The following is a 17492-nucleotide window of genomic DNA, read 5'->3' as shown; positions in this document are numbered from 1 at the left end:
ACTGCTTCTTGCTGATTCACTGTAGACCTCTGGCTCTGTTCTTCCTTAGCCCCACGTTAAGCCACATGTTATGTCAGGTGCATTTGTTTTTCTGAACTTTGCGAGGTTTCTGTCAAACCATTTCTTCATTAATTCCTTATCTATTCTACTATCTGCACTTTCTCCATCTTCTGCTGCAAAGCTAAACTGCTCTTTCAAGACTCTTTCCTCTTCCTTCTCTGATCTGTGCCTTTGCCACAATGGGGCAGGGGAAGGAAGAGAAAAATCACCTCATTTAAAGTGTCTATTGAAGTGCCCATGCCCACTAAGGCCTGTTCCCAGCAGATGAGCCCACCCCACAGCCATACTGTAACCTCATGGTCAGAGTGGCCCCTAAGGCAGAATAATACTATGCACCAGCAGAGGCTGGGAGACAATGGGCTAAGGAGCAGCTCAGCAGAAAAGATCCTAGCACATAAGCCCATGATGCACCCTTGTAGCAGCTAATGCTAATGGCACACTGGGTGGCACAAAGAACAGCATAAGTCTAAGGGTGGAGAGATCATTTCCTTCTATATAGCACAGATGAAGTTGTACTTGGCACACTGTGTTCATTATGGGCTCTGCAGCACAAGAGAGGTGTGAACAAACCCAGTGGAAGATCACTGAACAGGAGACTGGAACACTGATACTGAGGAATCTGGATTTTTTTAGCCTGGAAAAGAGAACAGCAAGGGAAGGCAAGGTTTTTAGCCTGGTCCCCTAAGTAAATGAAGCCTATGTGGGCATGTTATCGGTCAGCCTCTCTCCCCATCAGATTTGACAAGGAATGGTATCTAATAGATGCTACTGCCCAAAAGGGTGGTTATAAAGAAGGAGGAGCAGACCCTTCCCAGGATAAGACACAACGGACATAACTTGCAACAGAGGCAATTCAGAGTATAATCTGGACAAAAATACTTCCTCCAAAACATGATTCATCACTGGCCCAGGTGCCCAGGGAGGCTGGGGGCTCTCCACCCATGAAAATTTACAGCAGTTGCCACGGCAGCGTCCTGAGTAACCCAATCAACTGAGTCCTGCTTGTGAGCAGGGGTTGGGACCAAAGATCTTCAGAGGTCCGTTTTCATACAAATCTTTGTTTTTGGCCCCCCAGCTAAGTTTGGGAAATATGGCCCACCTGAATGACACAGCAGGAAAATGGTAACCTAAACAAGGGGAAGAGCACCACATCCACTGCACCTGAAGCTTTTGCTGAGGAGAACTTGGGGTGCAGTCATGGATGTCTGTACGAATGAACACACGTAGGAGAAGGTCCTCCAATGTGGAGGTTGTGCAAGCAAAGACAACTGGTGACTACAAAGAGTTGGGTGCCACAGGGACGGGGCAAAGGGCAGATGCTGCCATAATGCCTGGTGTGTGAAGAAGGTGCCTCGGGGCCACAGGAACCAACCACTCAGAGTCTGTCCTCCAGCCACCAGAGTAGCAGAACCCAGCAGCACTGGGGGGATCACTAGCATGCCTTGTCGCCGGCCAGCGAAGCAGCCCAGCCGTTGCCCCGCTGGCACGACCGTTAGCGACGCGCACAACCGTTGGCCGCCTGCCACCATCCCCACGCGCCTCGTGTCCGCGAATAACCCCTACCCCGCCCCGTCCGCTACCCCTCCCTGCCGGGCTCTCTCGTGTCCCTCCACAGCCAATGGGAAGGCGGGCTCCGCCTCGCCTGCCTGTCCCCGCCCTCCACCTCCCGGGCCGAGCCCCGCCCTCGGAAGCGCTTTCTCCAATCATTGGCCAGCGGGGACAGCCCTTTGCGGCACCGCCCACTCGCGGGGTAACCTTTGCCTTAGTGAGCGCAGGGCCCTGCCCCGCTGCCACCGACCATCCAATCGGAGGCGCCTCGGGGGCGTGGCCGGATCGGCGCAGCCAATGGGCGCGGAGGGGGCCGCGAGCGGTGCGGGGGCCGTGGTGGCTGGTGCCGCTACCGGGTTCGAGGAGCTACCGGCCGGCGGGGCGGCCGGTGGAGAAGATGGCGGTGGCGGGGTCCGGCTGGGGCCTGGCCCAGGTAGCCGAGGCCCTGGGCTCGTCGGAGCAGGCGCTGCGCCTCATCGTGTCCATCCTGATGGGTGAGGGAGAGCAGAGGGCGCGGCAGTTGGGGGTGACGGGTCTGGCACCCCAGGAAGGGAGCCCCGCCCGCCGTGGGGCCGGGCGACCCCGCCGCTCCGCCGCCGTGCCACGCTGCGCGGAGGCCGGGACCGGGCAGCGCCGCGAAGCGCCTTCCAGGCGCGAAGCCGCACCTGTGTCAGCGCGGCTGTGCCAGGCCACGTGTGCCCACGGAGCCGGCGGGCGAGCCCCCCGCCGCCACCGGCCCGCCCCGCCACGGCCCGGCCCGGCCTAACCCGGCCGGTGGAGGGTGGTGTGTGTGCGGCTGGTGCCGCGGCGCGGCGGGGAGTTCGGAACGTGGCTCGCAGTAGCTATGGGCGTGGAAGCCCGGGGAGACCCTCCGGCTCTCCCGGGGGTGAGGGGGAATCTACTTTGAACCGGGCAGGCGAACCAGTGGGTCTCCCCGCGGGGAGGTGGGGGTGCGGTCCTGGCAGGCTGCCTGTGAAACGGGTGCGCGGGGGAGAGCCTGGGTTTTGAGACCTGCTGAGCCAGTCACCGTGCTGGTACGGCGCGATGTTGGCATTCAGCTTGCTGCGAAACAAGCCTGATTTGGGTCTGTGTCCTGAGCACTGTTTGGGACATAAGAACTTTGTTTGCAGTTGTTCTGCTGTCTTTGTGCAAGTGGCAGGTGCTGCATATGCATCAAATTCCCCTGAGCATGTGTCTGGAGGGTTGTATATTCAGGAATCTCCACAACCCCTCTGAGATGTTGCCCTGTCAGACTGCAGGGATCTTGCTGCCAAGAGACATTATTAATGTCGGCAGCAGTCATGGAACTATGCAGGAGTGGCGTGTCATCACAGGGACTACCAGGTAGGCTGAGCAAAGCCTGCAAGCTAAGTGGCCAGAAGAACTGGGATGTTGTCCTGTGCTCCACTTGCAATGCGAAGCATGTTGCAAAACACATACTGCTTATGCTTATCTAAGCATAAGATAGTTAAGGCAGAGCTGTTGTTATGATGTGGGCTAGCAACTGAGCAGCACATTATAGCTCCCAGAACATTAATTCAGGTGTATGTCTACGTGTTGTCTACATACGTCTCTACAGATGCCCAAAGAAACTTTGGGTTTTGAAAGCTTTTGATGGTGTACTCACCTAGCAGAAAGGAAAGACAAGCTTTTCTCTGTACCTAAAAGTATATTTGAAGGGATACAGCTGCTATTGTGTGATCTGTCAAAGTTCCTTTGGCTAACTAAAAGTATAATTTTTTAAAAGGGTTGCAAGAAAAGTTGTGTCACTTCATAAATGTGGTCTGGAGCAGAATTATTTCTGATGATTTATGTTAGAGCGAAATAAGGACTCAGCAAAACAAGTCGATTCAATGTGAATCACGCTAAAGCCATTTATTACAGAAAACAGCCTCCTTATATATGCAACTGTATTCTAATCACGCGTCCACGCTCCAAGCATGGATTCGCTAAATGAGTGTCATGGGCTGTCCATGCGCTGGAGTCTCACTGATGATACGTCCAATGATTCACGCCACGCCAGGACCCCAGTGATTGAGGAATGCCCCTCTCTCTCACAGCAGATTCTGTTCTCAGCTTCTCGAAGCGGCCTTGAGAGTCCTTTGAGCCTGACTAATTCAGCAACAAATCTTTATCTATCAAAACCCCTCCACAGATTTAATCTACAATATGTGAGATCAAACTGAACCAGACATTTTTCACGTCAATTGTAGATATAGGAGATTGAACTGACTATCATTTTGAACTTAATTTAGGAGTCAGTTAAACTAAATTTCTTCTATAAAGAAAAAAGTAATAGGAAACATACAGGACATGCACATAAGTTAGCGTGAATTAGTCTTGCAGCTCTTCACAGCTGAACAGGAAAAGTCCTGCTTTCCTTTCTCCCACATCTGTCTCTGGTACTTTAATTACAATCTGACTGAAGTTACTTGCCTGGTAGAAACCTAAACCAGAAAAAGCAGATGGTTTACTACCAGGTTAGTCAACTGAATGAACCAAGGGACTAGTCTAACAAGTACTGACGCAGAAAAGATCTTAGAAAGTGTGTGTGGAGGCAGATACATACAGTAGACTGATGCCTTTGCAGAATGCACTTTGGACATACTGTCAGAGTTCCTTCTCACTAGCAGTAAGCTAGAACATGACACTGGAAGGCTGCTTGGTGTCCTTATGGGTAAGCAAAACCACTTATTGCTTTGAAATTAACTGCAAATAATTATCCTTTTAATAAGAAGAGATACCCATTGCAGTCAATAGATCCATAAACATTCCACATGCAGTGTTGACACCAAGCCACTGAGATGGCACAGTGTCTTTTCCTGATGTAGGTCTCTGTCTGTTTTGCATAAAGTCTTAATGGATCTTTATCATTTGTATTAAAAGTCTGTGTGTCAGGTACCAGGAACCCACTCCCAATTCTTTCCCTCACATACCTGAAGTGTAGTATATCAAACCAGGAGACTAGAGTTGTATATTCCCTTGTCCGTCCTTCCTAGCTCAGTATCTCTTAGTTACATGCAACTGAAGGCGTAACTTCAGATGGAAGGCTTAAAGGCATGTACAACAGCCTTGCCTGTAGTTTGGTTCTCTTGCAGGTCATGTAGATGGAACCATTAAGGCATAGGGGATTGACTTCAGCTTTCCTGTTTGATGGATGGGTAGTAAAGCATTATACCATTACATTAAAATGGTGCCAAGCACCACTCCAGAGCAACATGAGAGCAGAGTGAGAAGAGTTCCTTAACCCAGCACTAACATGAAAAGAAATGTTAATGTAGTTGCAGCTTAGCTTACAATCGTTTTAATGTGACTGAAAGCCTTAAGCCTGTTGTTAGTGCAGCTAGCGCTGATGACCGCTTCATATGATGGCATGGGCTACAAATGAAAGGCCTTTCTAAAAGCTGGAAATGGCATTAGGACAGGCAAGGTATTGCTTTTCCTTTACTTCCTCCAGTTCAGGTGTTTGTGTAGAATCGGGGGAAAATAGTTTCGTTGGCTGCAGCTAATACTGCTGAATTATTTGAGAACAAGACTGTGAAGATGAAGCACAGTACTCTCTTCCAAAGATTGATTAAAAAGTTGTTGCTTATTTCTCCCTCCATGATGCAGTTTTCCATCTACTGCGACAACTGTTTCTAGGGTTTCACTGTTCAGCAGATCACCACAAAATGGTATAAATAGCCTTCTGCAAAAGAGGAGGAATTGCAAAGGACTTTGCAACTTCTTACATTAATTTTCACAGGAAGCTGAATTATTGTTGAAAAAATTAGTCTGAATGGACTCTTGATTCAGAATGAGTGTTTTCACTTAGTCATGATCTGAAATAACCGAAAGACGTAATTTAAAACTAGTAACATTCCACTACTACTGAAAAAAAAGTAAATACAGGAGAGAATGAGAGAAGGGGAAAGCAGGAAAGAAGAGCAACCAATAACAAAAATTGGATAAGTCCTAAAGGGCACCATGCTTTCTCAGTGAACAAATGAAGTTTGTAACAGCACACTGCTGAGTACGTTATGGGGACTTTAGTCAGAGCTTTGTATTTAAATCAGAGACATCCTGCAATTTTGAAGCAAAGAATACAGCTAGAATAGAGTCCATTACTTAGATTATACAAGATTAAAAACTTACCTCATGCTTCCCACATGTGAAAATTTGCATAAAAGATCTTTGAAGAAATTGGGCTGCAATTTGGCAATGTTATCAACAGCAGTGATACTCAAAGTGTGGTTTTGGACCCCAACATTTAAAAAATGGTGGTATGTCTAATACACTAATATCTGTCAGTCATATCCAGATGTCTTTTCAGAGAGGTATTCTAACTTAGATTCTTTAGTAGGTCCAGGTCCCAGTGTTCCCCCAGGAGAAGCTCTGTCTGTAGGTCAGCATGGAAGACACTAGTGGTCTTAGCTCCTTGCCTACAGAGTTACTTCCAGGTTGCTGGAGTAAGTGGTCTGAACCAATGGCTGTTCTGTTCTCTCAGCGAAGAAAGGGAGGGAGCCCCTCTGGTGGTGTGAAGGAGAGAAGAGGGTTTCTGTGCTGCTGTGCTTGTCCTCCTGTGAGAGGAGACAGCTTTCTTCCTGCTGTCACTGCTCAAAGTGTTAAGTCAGGATACAGGAGGCCTTGTGGCACTGTGTATTTAAGCCTTTAGGCTGGTGTTATTTCTTCCATGGCTGTATGATCCCAAAGAATTAAAGATCTTTATCTGGCCATACTGTTACACAGCAAGCTACCTGGGATGTTTTACTGCATAATATGGAGGGGGGGCCGACATAGTGTTTACAGCCCTGAGCCAGAACTGACCCTGCTGATCTACCCAGACCTGCCAGGAGAAGCCCTGGGGCCCTCATGTACAGACATAGCAGTGAGCTGCAGAAAATAACATGTTCGTGCTGAGCAGGTGCCAGAAACCAGCTGCTTTGCTTGCAGGTGATCTTACCTCTTCCTACCTCTCACCATTTTTTTTTTTTACATCCTCTGCTTATTCCTACTCTAAGCATCCCGAAGATTTTTAGGCTCAGTGAAGTTTTCCCTATGGTCACCCATAGCTGATGACTTGCCCAAATGAAGTGCCCAGCTGGTCAGGCAAACAAGAACCTTACTGAAGGGGAGGCAAACAACTGGTTCTGATGGGTAAGAGATGTGAGAAGTTTTAAGAGGCAGCACCATCCTGCCAGAGGTGCTAAAACCAGCCCTGTCACAGAGCACTCATGCTACCTTGTTTAAACTCTTCGTTTCAAATACGTCTTCTTATTTAAATTAAAAAAAAAAAAAAAAAAAAGCTGTGTAATGCCGTACACTGACTGTGTCTACATTAACAAGTAAAATGGTACAGTAGAAGCAAATCTGTAGAGCAGAATTGTTTGCATCAGTACCTGATGGGTTTGGGCATTTACTTCAGTCCAGTCACGTGGTCTGAGCACCCACTGGAGTGCATTTTCAGTTCAGTTTAATCTGAAAAGAGTCCAGTTCACATGCTTTGAGACAGTTCTGCTATGCAAACTAGAGCACCGTTAAGTGGACTTTAGAAGTATACTCCTGAGCTGAATTAAAATACTCATGTATATGTACCCAATACTAAACACAGTGTGGGACTTTTGCAGTACTGTAGACAGAAAAAAAATACCTTTGAAGTAAAAATATTAGGTAACATGTCTTTTTCCTGTTGTCCCCTTCCTTTTAGTTTTAGCATTCTTACCAGAAAACTGAGACAATTGATCTGCTAGATGTTAACATAGGTGGAGTTAACTAAGCAGCAAAAGGGAGAAGAGAAAAAGAGTGTGATCTGCTCTCTTGAAGATGAAACAGAGCTAATGCATGTAAACGGGGAAATAAAGGGAGCAGAGATGAAAAGAATGTTTCTGGTGTTCTTATTTGCAGCTTTATCTCTGGAAAAAGACAGACATCTTAATCACCCGTTCCAGAAGATGGCAAACTTGACAGTGCTATTTTTGCTTGGAATTAGTAGAACTTTGCTCCTGCCTAATTCAGCCTCTTGATCATTTGCTTCTTTTGCTCAGTTTGATTCTTGTGTCTGTGGACAACTTGGACGTTGGGCAGTGGTCCATTACTCCCAAATGGCTGTGGCGAAGAAGCAAACCTTGTCCTTTCTTTCCAGCGCTGGGGTTCTCTTAACCAGAGATCATCTTCTTGTTCCTGTGAAGTTAAAATAAAAAAAAGTAAAAATAAAAAAAGGGAGGAATTTATTAGCAGCAGCATGTGTTGGCTAATTTGGCCCTTTTATGTGAATTGATAATTCTCTTCTGTAGAAAATCTATATCTAGAGGCAAAATTCAACTCTGCATGCAGACTGCTTTTCAACTGTGGGGTGCACAGAGGAAGAGAAGTACTTCAGATTAAGGGGTCACCTGCTTTCTCCAGGAGTATTACAGCTGTTTTCCTGCCTGGGTCTGCTCTGCCTGGAGGAGCTATGAAAGAGGAGCTGGGCAGACTGGGAGCTGCTGGGCAGGGTCCCTCAGCAAGAGAGGAGCAGGAACTCCACTCCTGTTGTTTCTGAATGGCAAAAGCAAGGCAACGCGACATCCTGACGCTAACATATCCAAATGTGACAGAAAGGTGGCTGGGAGGCAACAATAACTTCAAAAACTGCTCTTCTGCTTTTGCTATGCTAATGCAGGCTGCATTGAGAACAACATAGTGGGGTGGGAGTACTGTTCTTGTTATCAGTAGGAGTAGCTCATTATTTAATACAGCGTGAGTGTTCAGAAGTACACAGGCCACAGCAGAATGCCTATTGATATTCAGTATCCACTGCCATTTGAGGGTTAAAATTTATATCTGCAGTGTGGAACTGGCCAGGTTGTGAAACTGAGAAAATTATCTCCTGTGCAGCAAAACTGTAACTAAATTGTGGTCCAGAGTATTCGCAAATTGCTCCAGATATCAGACTTTAGGTGGATGTTGTGACTTTTGAACTGGAACAGCATCCATGTGGTGCAAGTCCAGGATTTAAATTTGTGGCTTTCTGAAAAAATATATGCTGTCTGTATTAGTAGCTCTCTGTTTGCAAGGGGTCATAATTCTTTTTCCTTCAGAACAGCACTACCCAAACCACAATATGATCTCCTGTGTAGAGCTAAAAAGGAGTACACCTGACAAGTGAGACAGGCCTTTGAAGGAATAGAAACACTGGCTTTTAGAAATGCAAGGTACATTATAGTATCCAGTCATAATTTAATTCTATCTACAGGAATGGCTAGAGCCAAAAAAACAGGTGTTTTTTTTTTTTCCCAATGAAAATGGAATGTTTTGCAAGATTGTACTGATTTTTTGAGAAAGCAGGAAGCCCTTGAAAATGTAGTTTTAAAACTATATGTATTGAGGAACAGGAATAAGTTGTGTTTTACCTGTATTTCTGATCTAATTTCTCTCCCTCTTGTTTGAAAGGGGGAAACATTTTTCCATAGTAAACCTCAGTATTTTAACTTTCGATCTAAAATAATGGTAACACTTTATAAATTTTTTGTCACTTTCCCTTTTGCAAAGCCAGTTGTTAATATGTTTATTAAACTTCAGCAGGAAAATTGGCACATGAAAACAAGAATCCCTGTCTGTATGTTTCTGAGTAGAAGGCTGGAAGACAATACTACTTTAAAAAAAAAATCATATTAATTGCTCAAATTCTTTTAGTTACTCCTGTATCCTCAGAGAGCCCGTGTGATGAACTCTCTTAGCCAATTCCCTTTCCCCCCTCAGCTGGCGTTCAGGGAAGCAACGGGAGAGATGGGACAGAAGTGCATGCCAGCCAAGGAAAAGAAGGCTGTGTAGCAGGCATGGGGAGTGGGAGCAGAAGTGGAGGGTTATGGTAAAGTGTTTGGTAAGGGAACTTGGAATTTACAGGAGGGAAGGCCAAGCTGGATGGGCAGGAGCGAGGTTGCCAGGCTCTTCAGGCAAAGGGCTGTGGTATGTGGGTCTGGCTGGCTGCTTAAACCAAGACAGCAGCCTGTGGTGTGGAAACCAGCACAGGATACAAAAGGAGGAAGGAACAGGAACATGGAAGCAGGGAAAACCGAAAGAAGGGCGGCAAGAGCCAGAGGCAGTGGGGAGCAGCAGCTGCGTTTGCAGAAGCAGCAGGTACACATTTGGGCACAGCAGAGCGTGCTGCCATGTGAGATGTGGGAGGTAACCCTGAAGTCTCAGCTCTAGGACTCCCTCCCAAAGGGCTTGAGGGGATGGAGAGGACCTGAAAATGGTTCCAGTCACACCTCAGCCTGTTAGCACTGATAGACTGCAAGAAGTGTATTTTACATAACATAACAGAGTTTCTCATTTCCTTGCATGGTGGTGACTAGATTTGGCCTTGGTTATTGGAAACCTTCCATCCATCAGACACTTCCTGGCAAAATGTGCATTTCATCACCTTTTATTTATTTTCCATATAAAACATGACTACCTACTGCTACTATTACTCCATTAGTGCAAGTAGCAGAGGTCTACCCACTGCTACAGATTTCAGCAGTGTGGATGCCAGTATAGTGGTATGTGATGAATTTGGGTTTTTTGGTGGAGTTTTTGGTGGGTTTTTTTGTTGTTGTTGTTTTTGTTTTTGTTTTTTTCTTTTTAGTCAGGATAAAAGAACACAAGCTTGCAAAGTAAAGCAGTAAGTTACTAAATGGCAGAATTGAAGTTGCTTCCACTATCCCAGTTCAGCTCATTCTGCACATGCCTTTAGAAACACTTCATTGTGTGAACAGACTTCACATATGTATGAGATGGACAACACTCCCCGTGACAATATGTATTTAAACATAATATATTTATTGTCTAATATGTGGCAATGTTTATTGCATGCTACCTGAAACTCACCTGGATGACAGAATTTAATTTACTTGTGTATTTATGTATGGCACTTCTCAGTGTACTACAAGAGTGCTTCACAAATGTTTGCTTCTCACTAGAGCCGCAGATGAATAATGTGGAGGCATTCCTAAATTAGACTAGGAGCTAAGACACAGAAAATGCAAGGAAAAAACTCCTTCCACTTGTTTCAGCTGCTCCATATGAAATGCTTCTGACTTTGATTTTAAAAAAAATATTACATGTGTAGACCCAGTAGATTGTAGTTACAGCTTTGTGTGCTCAGTAGTTCACAAATTGGATGCAAATATGAAGTTAGAGAGTTATAATATAAAGAGTATACTACTAGAGGTCACTCAGGGAACTCTTGGATTAAAGCTGGTCAGCAGAACTCACTGAGGTGAGAGCAGGGATTGAATTTTTTAGGACAGTGTAATGGTATTGACAATAAAATTCCCCTCCTCTTTTTTTTTTTTTTTTAATTAATCTAGTTTCTTACTACATTCACTGCATTTATCACAGAATTTGAAAACTAATGAGAGACTGAAGTCTGATTCATGTATTTCAGCATTATTCATCTGATGTATTGAATGAGGCCAGAAACTGCAATCCTGGAATTTCTTGCACTTCAATGTCAACTTTTAAATAATTATGTTCCTGTTAAAGTATTCTGTATAGTATACAGAATAATTCATCTGGCATCTATCTCCCAAGATGGAAATACAATATCAGGAATGTACACTGTGACCTGTGTTGATGATATATCTACGTAAAGTACATGTTCCTAACAACATGTTCAAGAAAGCTATAACCTGGACCATTACAAATTCTTATCTACGCTAATTTGCAACTCTTTCATCTGTTTTTTTTTTTGTTTTTGTTTTTTTTTTTTTTTTGTTTTGTTGTTTTGTTTTTTTTTTTCTCCTCTACTCAGGATATCCTTTTGCCTTGTTCCAGCGCTATTTCCTCTTCCAAAAGGAGGCCTACCTCATTCATCTCTACAATATGTTCACAGGACTCTCAATTGCTTACTTCAATTTTGGTAAGATGAGTTTGGGAAGAGAAAGCTGCCTGGCGTAGGGTGTACTCTGGTTTGAGAGGATCTGTAGCGGGAAAAATGTAATTTCTACTTCATCTCTCTCTTTTTCCTGTCACACAGGGATGCAGTTCTGTCATTCACTGCTATGTGTCCTAATCCAGTTCCTCATACTGAGACTGATGGGTCGCACAATCACTGCCGTTTTCACCACGTTCTTCTTTCAGATGGTAAAACTCCCTTTCTTACTGCATCAGTTTGTTCAGTTTTGCACTTCCCAGTAGCAACTCTGGGTGGAGACAGATCAAAAACAGCTAGAGGAATTAGTTTGAATAACCCAAACAATGGTTTATTTCAGACGTACCTTATGGCTGGATATTACTTCACAGCCACAGAGCATTATGACATCAAGTGGACAATGCCACATTGTGTCTTGACACTCAAGTTGATTGGTGAGTGACACCTCCCTCCTATCTATTGCACTCTACAAGCTGCGCCTCCGGGAAGAGAGGACTGCTTGCTCAACCAAACTAGCCCGTCCCGGGGCTTCAAATAATTGTTTCACACCTCTAGGTCTGGCCATCGATTACTATGATGGAGGAAAAGATCCGGTGAGTAAGACACCATTTCTCCTTCATTCCTCCTTCCCTCTTCCATGTTATTCCAGTGAGCTAGAAGTCAGAAAATCAAGTTCAAAGGATGTGAGTTAGCAAGCTGCATTCACTGTTTGGTAAAAGCCATAGCTGAGAGGAAAGCCTCAGTGTTTCTGAAGGCACTGAATTCTGGAATGGAAAGAAATAATTTTGAATAGAGATTAGAGATGGATGAAAAATTATTTGGAACAGTGATTAGAGGTGGACAAACGTTTCAATCGTGTCAGAATATTATTCTGCCCCCTTCCAAATTCCCCCAAATCTGTTGCATTAGATTGCTGATCCTCAATGCTCTGTGTCTTGTGGGTAGTGTATCTTTAACTTGGAAACCATCAGTACTAGATCTCAGTTCCCATCTTCCTTTCCATTGTTTAGTCTTACCATATGCCTATGAATGGTTGCCATTTACCATTTGTTAGGGCCTGGTTTTTAGAGCAGATGAAGCAGTGACAGAAGTTGCACAGCACATCCTACTTCAAGTATCTCCGTTCCCTGTCTCCTGTTTGGGGCCTGACCAAGTCTTGAGCATCCATGGAATCACTGCTGACTGCAAGAAAACCAGGTTGAGCTGAAATTTCCTGAGCTGAAGTTTCAAGTATTTAAAGGCAATGAATTCTTGCGTCAAGCAGTAGGAATTGTAGGATGATAAGGTCTTGGGAGAGAGTACATGCAATTGTTGTCAGGGACTGGAATAGGTCAGATACAGTGCTTTTATTATGCCTACTATGCTGGCAGGGATGCATGCCAGTAGATCCCTTCCATGTTTTGAGCTTATCTGGGAATAGAGATCTGTGCAACTGGTATCAACCATTGGATCTTGTTGCTGTTTAGAGGGGATAGGGATAGAGAGGGCTGAGGAGAGGAATGTACAAAGTGGAAAGTTCCATATACATGGGAGAGCAAGAACTGAGACCATTAAGGAGGTAGGCAGAGAACATAGTATCCAGAGCTATTACGAGATCCCCTAGGATGATGCTAATGCCACTCCCTTTGGTGCAGGAGATCCTGACACCTGAGCAGCGGCGATTTGCTGTCCGGGGAGTTCCTACCTTGTTGGAGGTCTCAGGATTCTCCTATTTCTATGGTGCCTTCATGGTGGGGCCTCAGTTCTCCATGACAGACTATCAGAAACTGGCAAGGAGTGAGATGACTGACGTTCAAGGCCAGAGACCCAATAGGTAATAAGAAGCCACTTAGCTCCTTGCCTTCCTAAGATCCCAGAATGCCGAATCCTCCATGTGTTCCCTGCAGCAGAGTGCCCTCTTGCCTGGACACTGAAGCACTGTGACTAAAAGTGTTTTATAGGTCAAGGCAGCTTATAACTCTCTGCTTAAGGTCCTAGCATTGTTCTAGGGCTTGAATGTCAACAACCATTTGACATCTTTCATACAGACTTGGTCCCAACCTGGTAATGTTAGCATCCCAGCTTCCAAATAGAGGCATCTGCTGCAGTGGAATATGGTGACTCCCCTTTGCTATCTCCCCTAACTCCTCCTCTCCACTTCTGTTTTTAAAATTATGAGTTTGATGGTCTTTTTCCAAGGCTTTTCTTTGACCTTTGTATTTTTTTTTCTCAGTTTTGTGCCTGCTCTCAAGCGCCTGGGTTTGGGTCTCTTATTTCTAGTAACCTATACCTTGTCAAGCCTGTACATCTCTGATGAATACCTCATCTCAGATGATTATATGGTATGTATTCATTTGGCAGTTCTGGATTGTGGAAGAATTCCACTTCTGTGGTGGGCACTGGATCTACAATAATGTTTTTTGTTTGTTTTTGTTGTTGTGTTTGTTTGTTTGTTTTGTTTTAGTTTTTCCTCAGTTTAAGTCAGCAGCTAGCGATAAGCCTTTCCACAACTGATTTGGCTTTACTACCTGTCCTATGCATTCCACTTCATGTAGAATGGGAATGTGTTAAGTTGAACTGAACCAAATGAAAACTTTTACAAATAGAGAATTAATCTTAGATGCTACTGTTGTTTATAGAAACCTAACATGTATTCTGTGACTTTCTAATGTCCTTCCATTTAGTCATTACCTGCGAAGAACTTCACTAGAGTAACTTGCAAGGCTTACCAGAGTCTTTGAGGTTCTTAGAAAACTGTTAGCAAGTAATTCCTACTTGCAGATTATTGGTGTTTCTGTGTCAGTATGAATAAATGAGAGTGTAAATTCTGCAATAATTATGCTAATCCCAGTCCTCCCAAAGTACATATTTCAGTAAAGCGAAATATTACCAAAAGAAGGAGAATTATGTGTAAATCTGCATAAGCCAATAGCCTGGCAGTCCAGTCTATATAGGAGTTTCAACAAATACATCAGATTGAAATGGAAGACAGTGATGAGATCTCATCTTCCTTGTCTCACTATTGCAACTCAACTCCATTTTTAATTTTTATTCTGTTTCACTCCTATCTCTGCAGGAGAAGCCTTTCTGGTTCCGCTGTGGTTACATAATGATCTGGGGCAAAATTATACTCTACAAATACGTGACTTGCTGGCTTGTTACGGTGAGTCTAGCTGTCATTCCAGAAACAAAAGACATGTGAGTCAACATTGCACCTTTACAGCTACTTAAAATGCTCTCGGATTTAATGCAAAATGGAAGTAATCCAAATATCTGGACATCAGTGCAGATCAGTTTAGCTTGCTTTAAGTAAGCAAAGGCTAGCTAACTAAAAAGCAGGCAGTTTTCAATCCATTTGTTCTGTCTGCAGTGGTGCTCTCCACTGAACACAGCGAGAGTCAGAGTTTCCTCAGTTCTGCCTTTCCACAAAAAAAAAAAACGGGAGAGGCAATGTTTTCCTCTCATCCTTTTTGCGAATCTTTTCCATAGGAAGGTGTCTGCATCCTTGTTGGTCTGGGGTACAATGGGAAGGACCAGAGTGGAAAGCCTTTGTGGAATGCCTGTGCAAACATGAAAGTCTGGTTATATGAGACAACGCCTTTGTTCACAGGGACCATTGCATCTTTCAACATCAACACCAATGCTTGGGTGGCTCGGTGAGCAGGACAAAATTCCCCTTCTATAATGTGTGGGTAATGTCTGTGTCAACAGAACCAAGATCCTGGGCTGAGAGGGAGCATTAAAGGAAGAATATGCCAGTTTTCTGTTCTTATGCTCTTGACATTTTGCTGCTGTGCCATTTGAAACAGTTTACATGGTTAGACAGATCTTTTCATGGAATCTAAAACAGCAGTTCACTGATGTAGACAAGCAGCTGATGGCAGCAGGAGGGCAGGGGCTAGAACCAGACTATGGCAAGCCCTTTGGCCTGTGTGGTCAGCCACAGAACTGTTCTGCCAGCTGGTGCCTACATCATGCCTCTGGATGCTCCCTATGCAATGACCCAAATGGGTTTTGGTTCAGCACTTGCTGGGAGACTCAACTGAATTGTAAAATGTAGTTTCTGTGTGCATTGTTGGATGAACCACTTCTGCCCATTAACTGGGGTTTCTTTAAAAACAAGGACTGAGGTATATTTTGCCCTCGTAAGGGGAGCTATCTTGCTGTTCCTGTCACCATAGGGCATGCAAAGTCCCCTGGGCCCTGCAGCTCTGAGATGGAGAGGGGAGGACAGACAATAAACTAGGAGCACTTTGAGTTTGTTTATTTTCTGCTCTAGCTACATCTTCAAGCGTCTGAAGTTCCTGGGTAACAAACTGCTGTCACAGGCGCTGGCCCTGTTCTTCCTGGCCATTTGGCATGGGCTGCACTCTGGCTACCTGGTGTGCTTTCAGATGGAGTTGCTGATAGTCATCGTTGAAAGACAGGTGCGCTTTGTCTGACTTACCAGAATAGGGTGGCCTGCATTCGCCTTTTCCCTTGGGTCTGGAAACTGCCACACTGAAGGATTTACTTGGATTAAATATGAAAAGTGGCTTCTTACATTGGAATTGGTTTTCAAACATGATACAGTTCTGTTCTCAAGACCTCAGTACATTGCTGGCTTCTGCAAAGGCAAGCCATAAATTTATTGCAGAAGCTGACAGGAAGGAAAGTGGAGAACTTGGCATATGAATAGACGGCAACTGAAGTGCTTGGCAGCTGGAAAGGTTGGAGGGACAATCACGTGAGCTCAATGGCTCTGCTAAGTCTCCCAGTACTGACAGAACCGTATTCTATATTTACACTGTTTCTTTTAGTTAAAATTTTGAGGATGGGGTCCTTAGCTTCTTTTTTAGACTAACTGCTTACTAAAACTCTTTTTACACAGCTGGATAGATGACTTTGGCCCCAGAGCCTGCATATGTAGCCATAGGACATTCAACTGATCAGAATTATTGTTTTTTTCTTTAAATTAGGTCATAAACCTTGTTCGGGACAGTCCTTCCCTGAGCACTTTGGCCTCTATCACTGCCTTGCAGCCCATCTTCTATGTGCTGCAGCAGGCTAACCACTGGATGTTTATGGGTTACTCTCTGGTGCCATTTTGCCTTTTCACCTGGGACAAATGGATAAAGGTAGTAGCCACAGACAGCCCATGCAAGCAACTCTCTTCCCTCCATCCCATCTCTTATGTGCTTGGCTCAAAGCTGCTTGCTGATGCTTAACCCTGCCTTTCTCTTTACAGGTGTACAGGTCTATTTATTTCCTCGGCCACGTGTTGTTCTTCACCTTATTATTGGTGCTGCCTTACATTCGCAGATTAATTGTGCCACAAAAAGAAAAGCTAAAAAAAGCAGAATAACAGCCAAAAGGTAAGGCTGTATGAGGTAGAGAATCCCACACAGCTGAAGTGGGCTGCAACGTTACATCCCAAGGTAAAAGGCAAACATAAAATCAACCAAAACAAATCTAGCACTTTTCTCTTTTTCAGATTGTACCACCCGTGCATTTGTAGGAGTCAATTTAACACTCCGGAAGCAAAGCATCACCTGCCAAGTTTGCTGTGTTAAAGTATGAGTTTTATTTCAACGCGAGGAGGGGGAAAGAGAAAGCACAGGGTCAGAAACCCAAAAGGAGGGGAATGGAGTAAGCCTCCTTCCAGATCCTCCACCTTCTGTATGTTGCCTTATCTCTCTGCCACCCTCCAGTGGACACTCATCTCTCTCTGCTGGTATCCGATGATTGTAAAACACTCAAGGCAAGCACTGTATTGGATTGGAGCCACCTTCTGACTTTTCTACGTTTGTCATCCAAGATAAAAAAAATGCTGTTGTTTTTTTTCCATATTGGCTTCAGTTCCTTTCCTCTTGGGTGCCTTGGTGCAAGAGTATGACCTGTTGCACACCACTGAGCAAGGTGACACAACAGGATTGAGTCACTTCAGCTGCCGGGTGAGCAGGACACTGCTGAGAATTTCAGTTCCGTGACAAATTTGGGCTGAGTCCCTGCTATAAAGGGATCAAGCCTGACCACGTATTAAACATGAGAA

The 17492-nt window shown here is 44.6% G+C and overlaps 1 protein-coding gene across 1 annotated transcript; it reads left to right on the top strand.

Annotated features, from left to right (window-relative positions):
- The first annotated feature begins 1905 nt into the window (after positions 1-1905).
- On the top strand, positions 1906-17287 carry LPCAT3 (lysophosphatidylcholine acyltransferase 3). Its single transcript, XM_065028142.1, is given in 14 exon segments — positions 1906-1947; positions 1949-2102; positions 11363-11470; positions 11588-11694; positions 11823-11916; positions 12038-12075; positions 13117-13295; positions 13695-13803; positions 14538-14624; positions 14951-15117; positions 15741-15888; positions 16420-16578; positions 16689-16815; positions 16935-17287. Coding segments are annotated over 13 exon segments (1509 nt in total). The 3' UTR covers positions 16806-16815; positions 16935-17287.
- Positions 17288-17492: the final 205 nt, after the last annotated feature.

This window comes from Columba livia, chromosome 1 (genome assembly GCF_036013475.1).
Source record: "Columba livia isolate bColLiv1 breed racing homer chromosome 1, bColLiv1.pat.W.v2, whole genome shotgun sequence".
NCBI lineage: Eukaryota > Metazoa > Chordata > Aves > Columbiformes > Columbidae > Columba > Columba livia.
The sequence above is the reverse complement of the archived record's forward strand: the minus strand, read 5'-3'. Positions and strand labels throughout refer to the sequence as shown.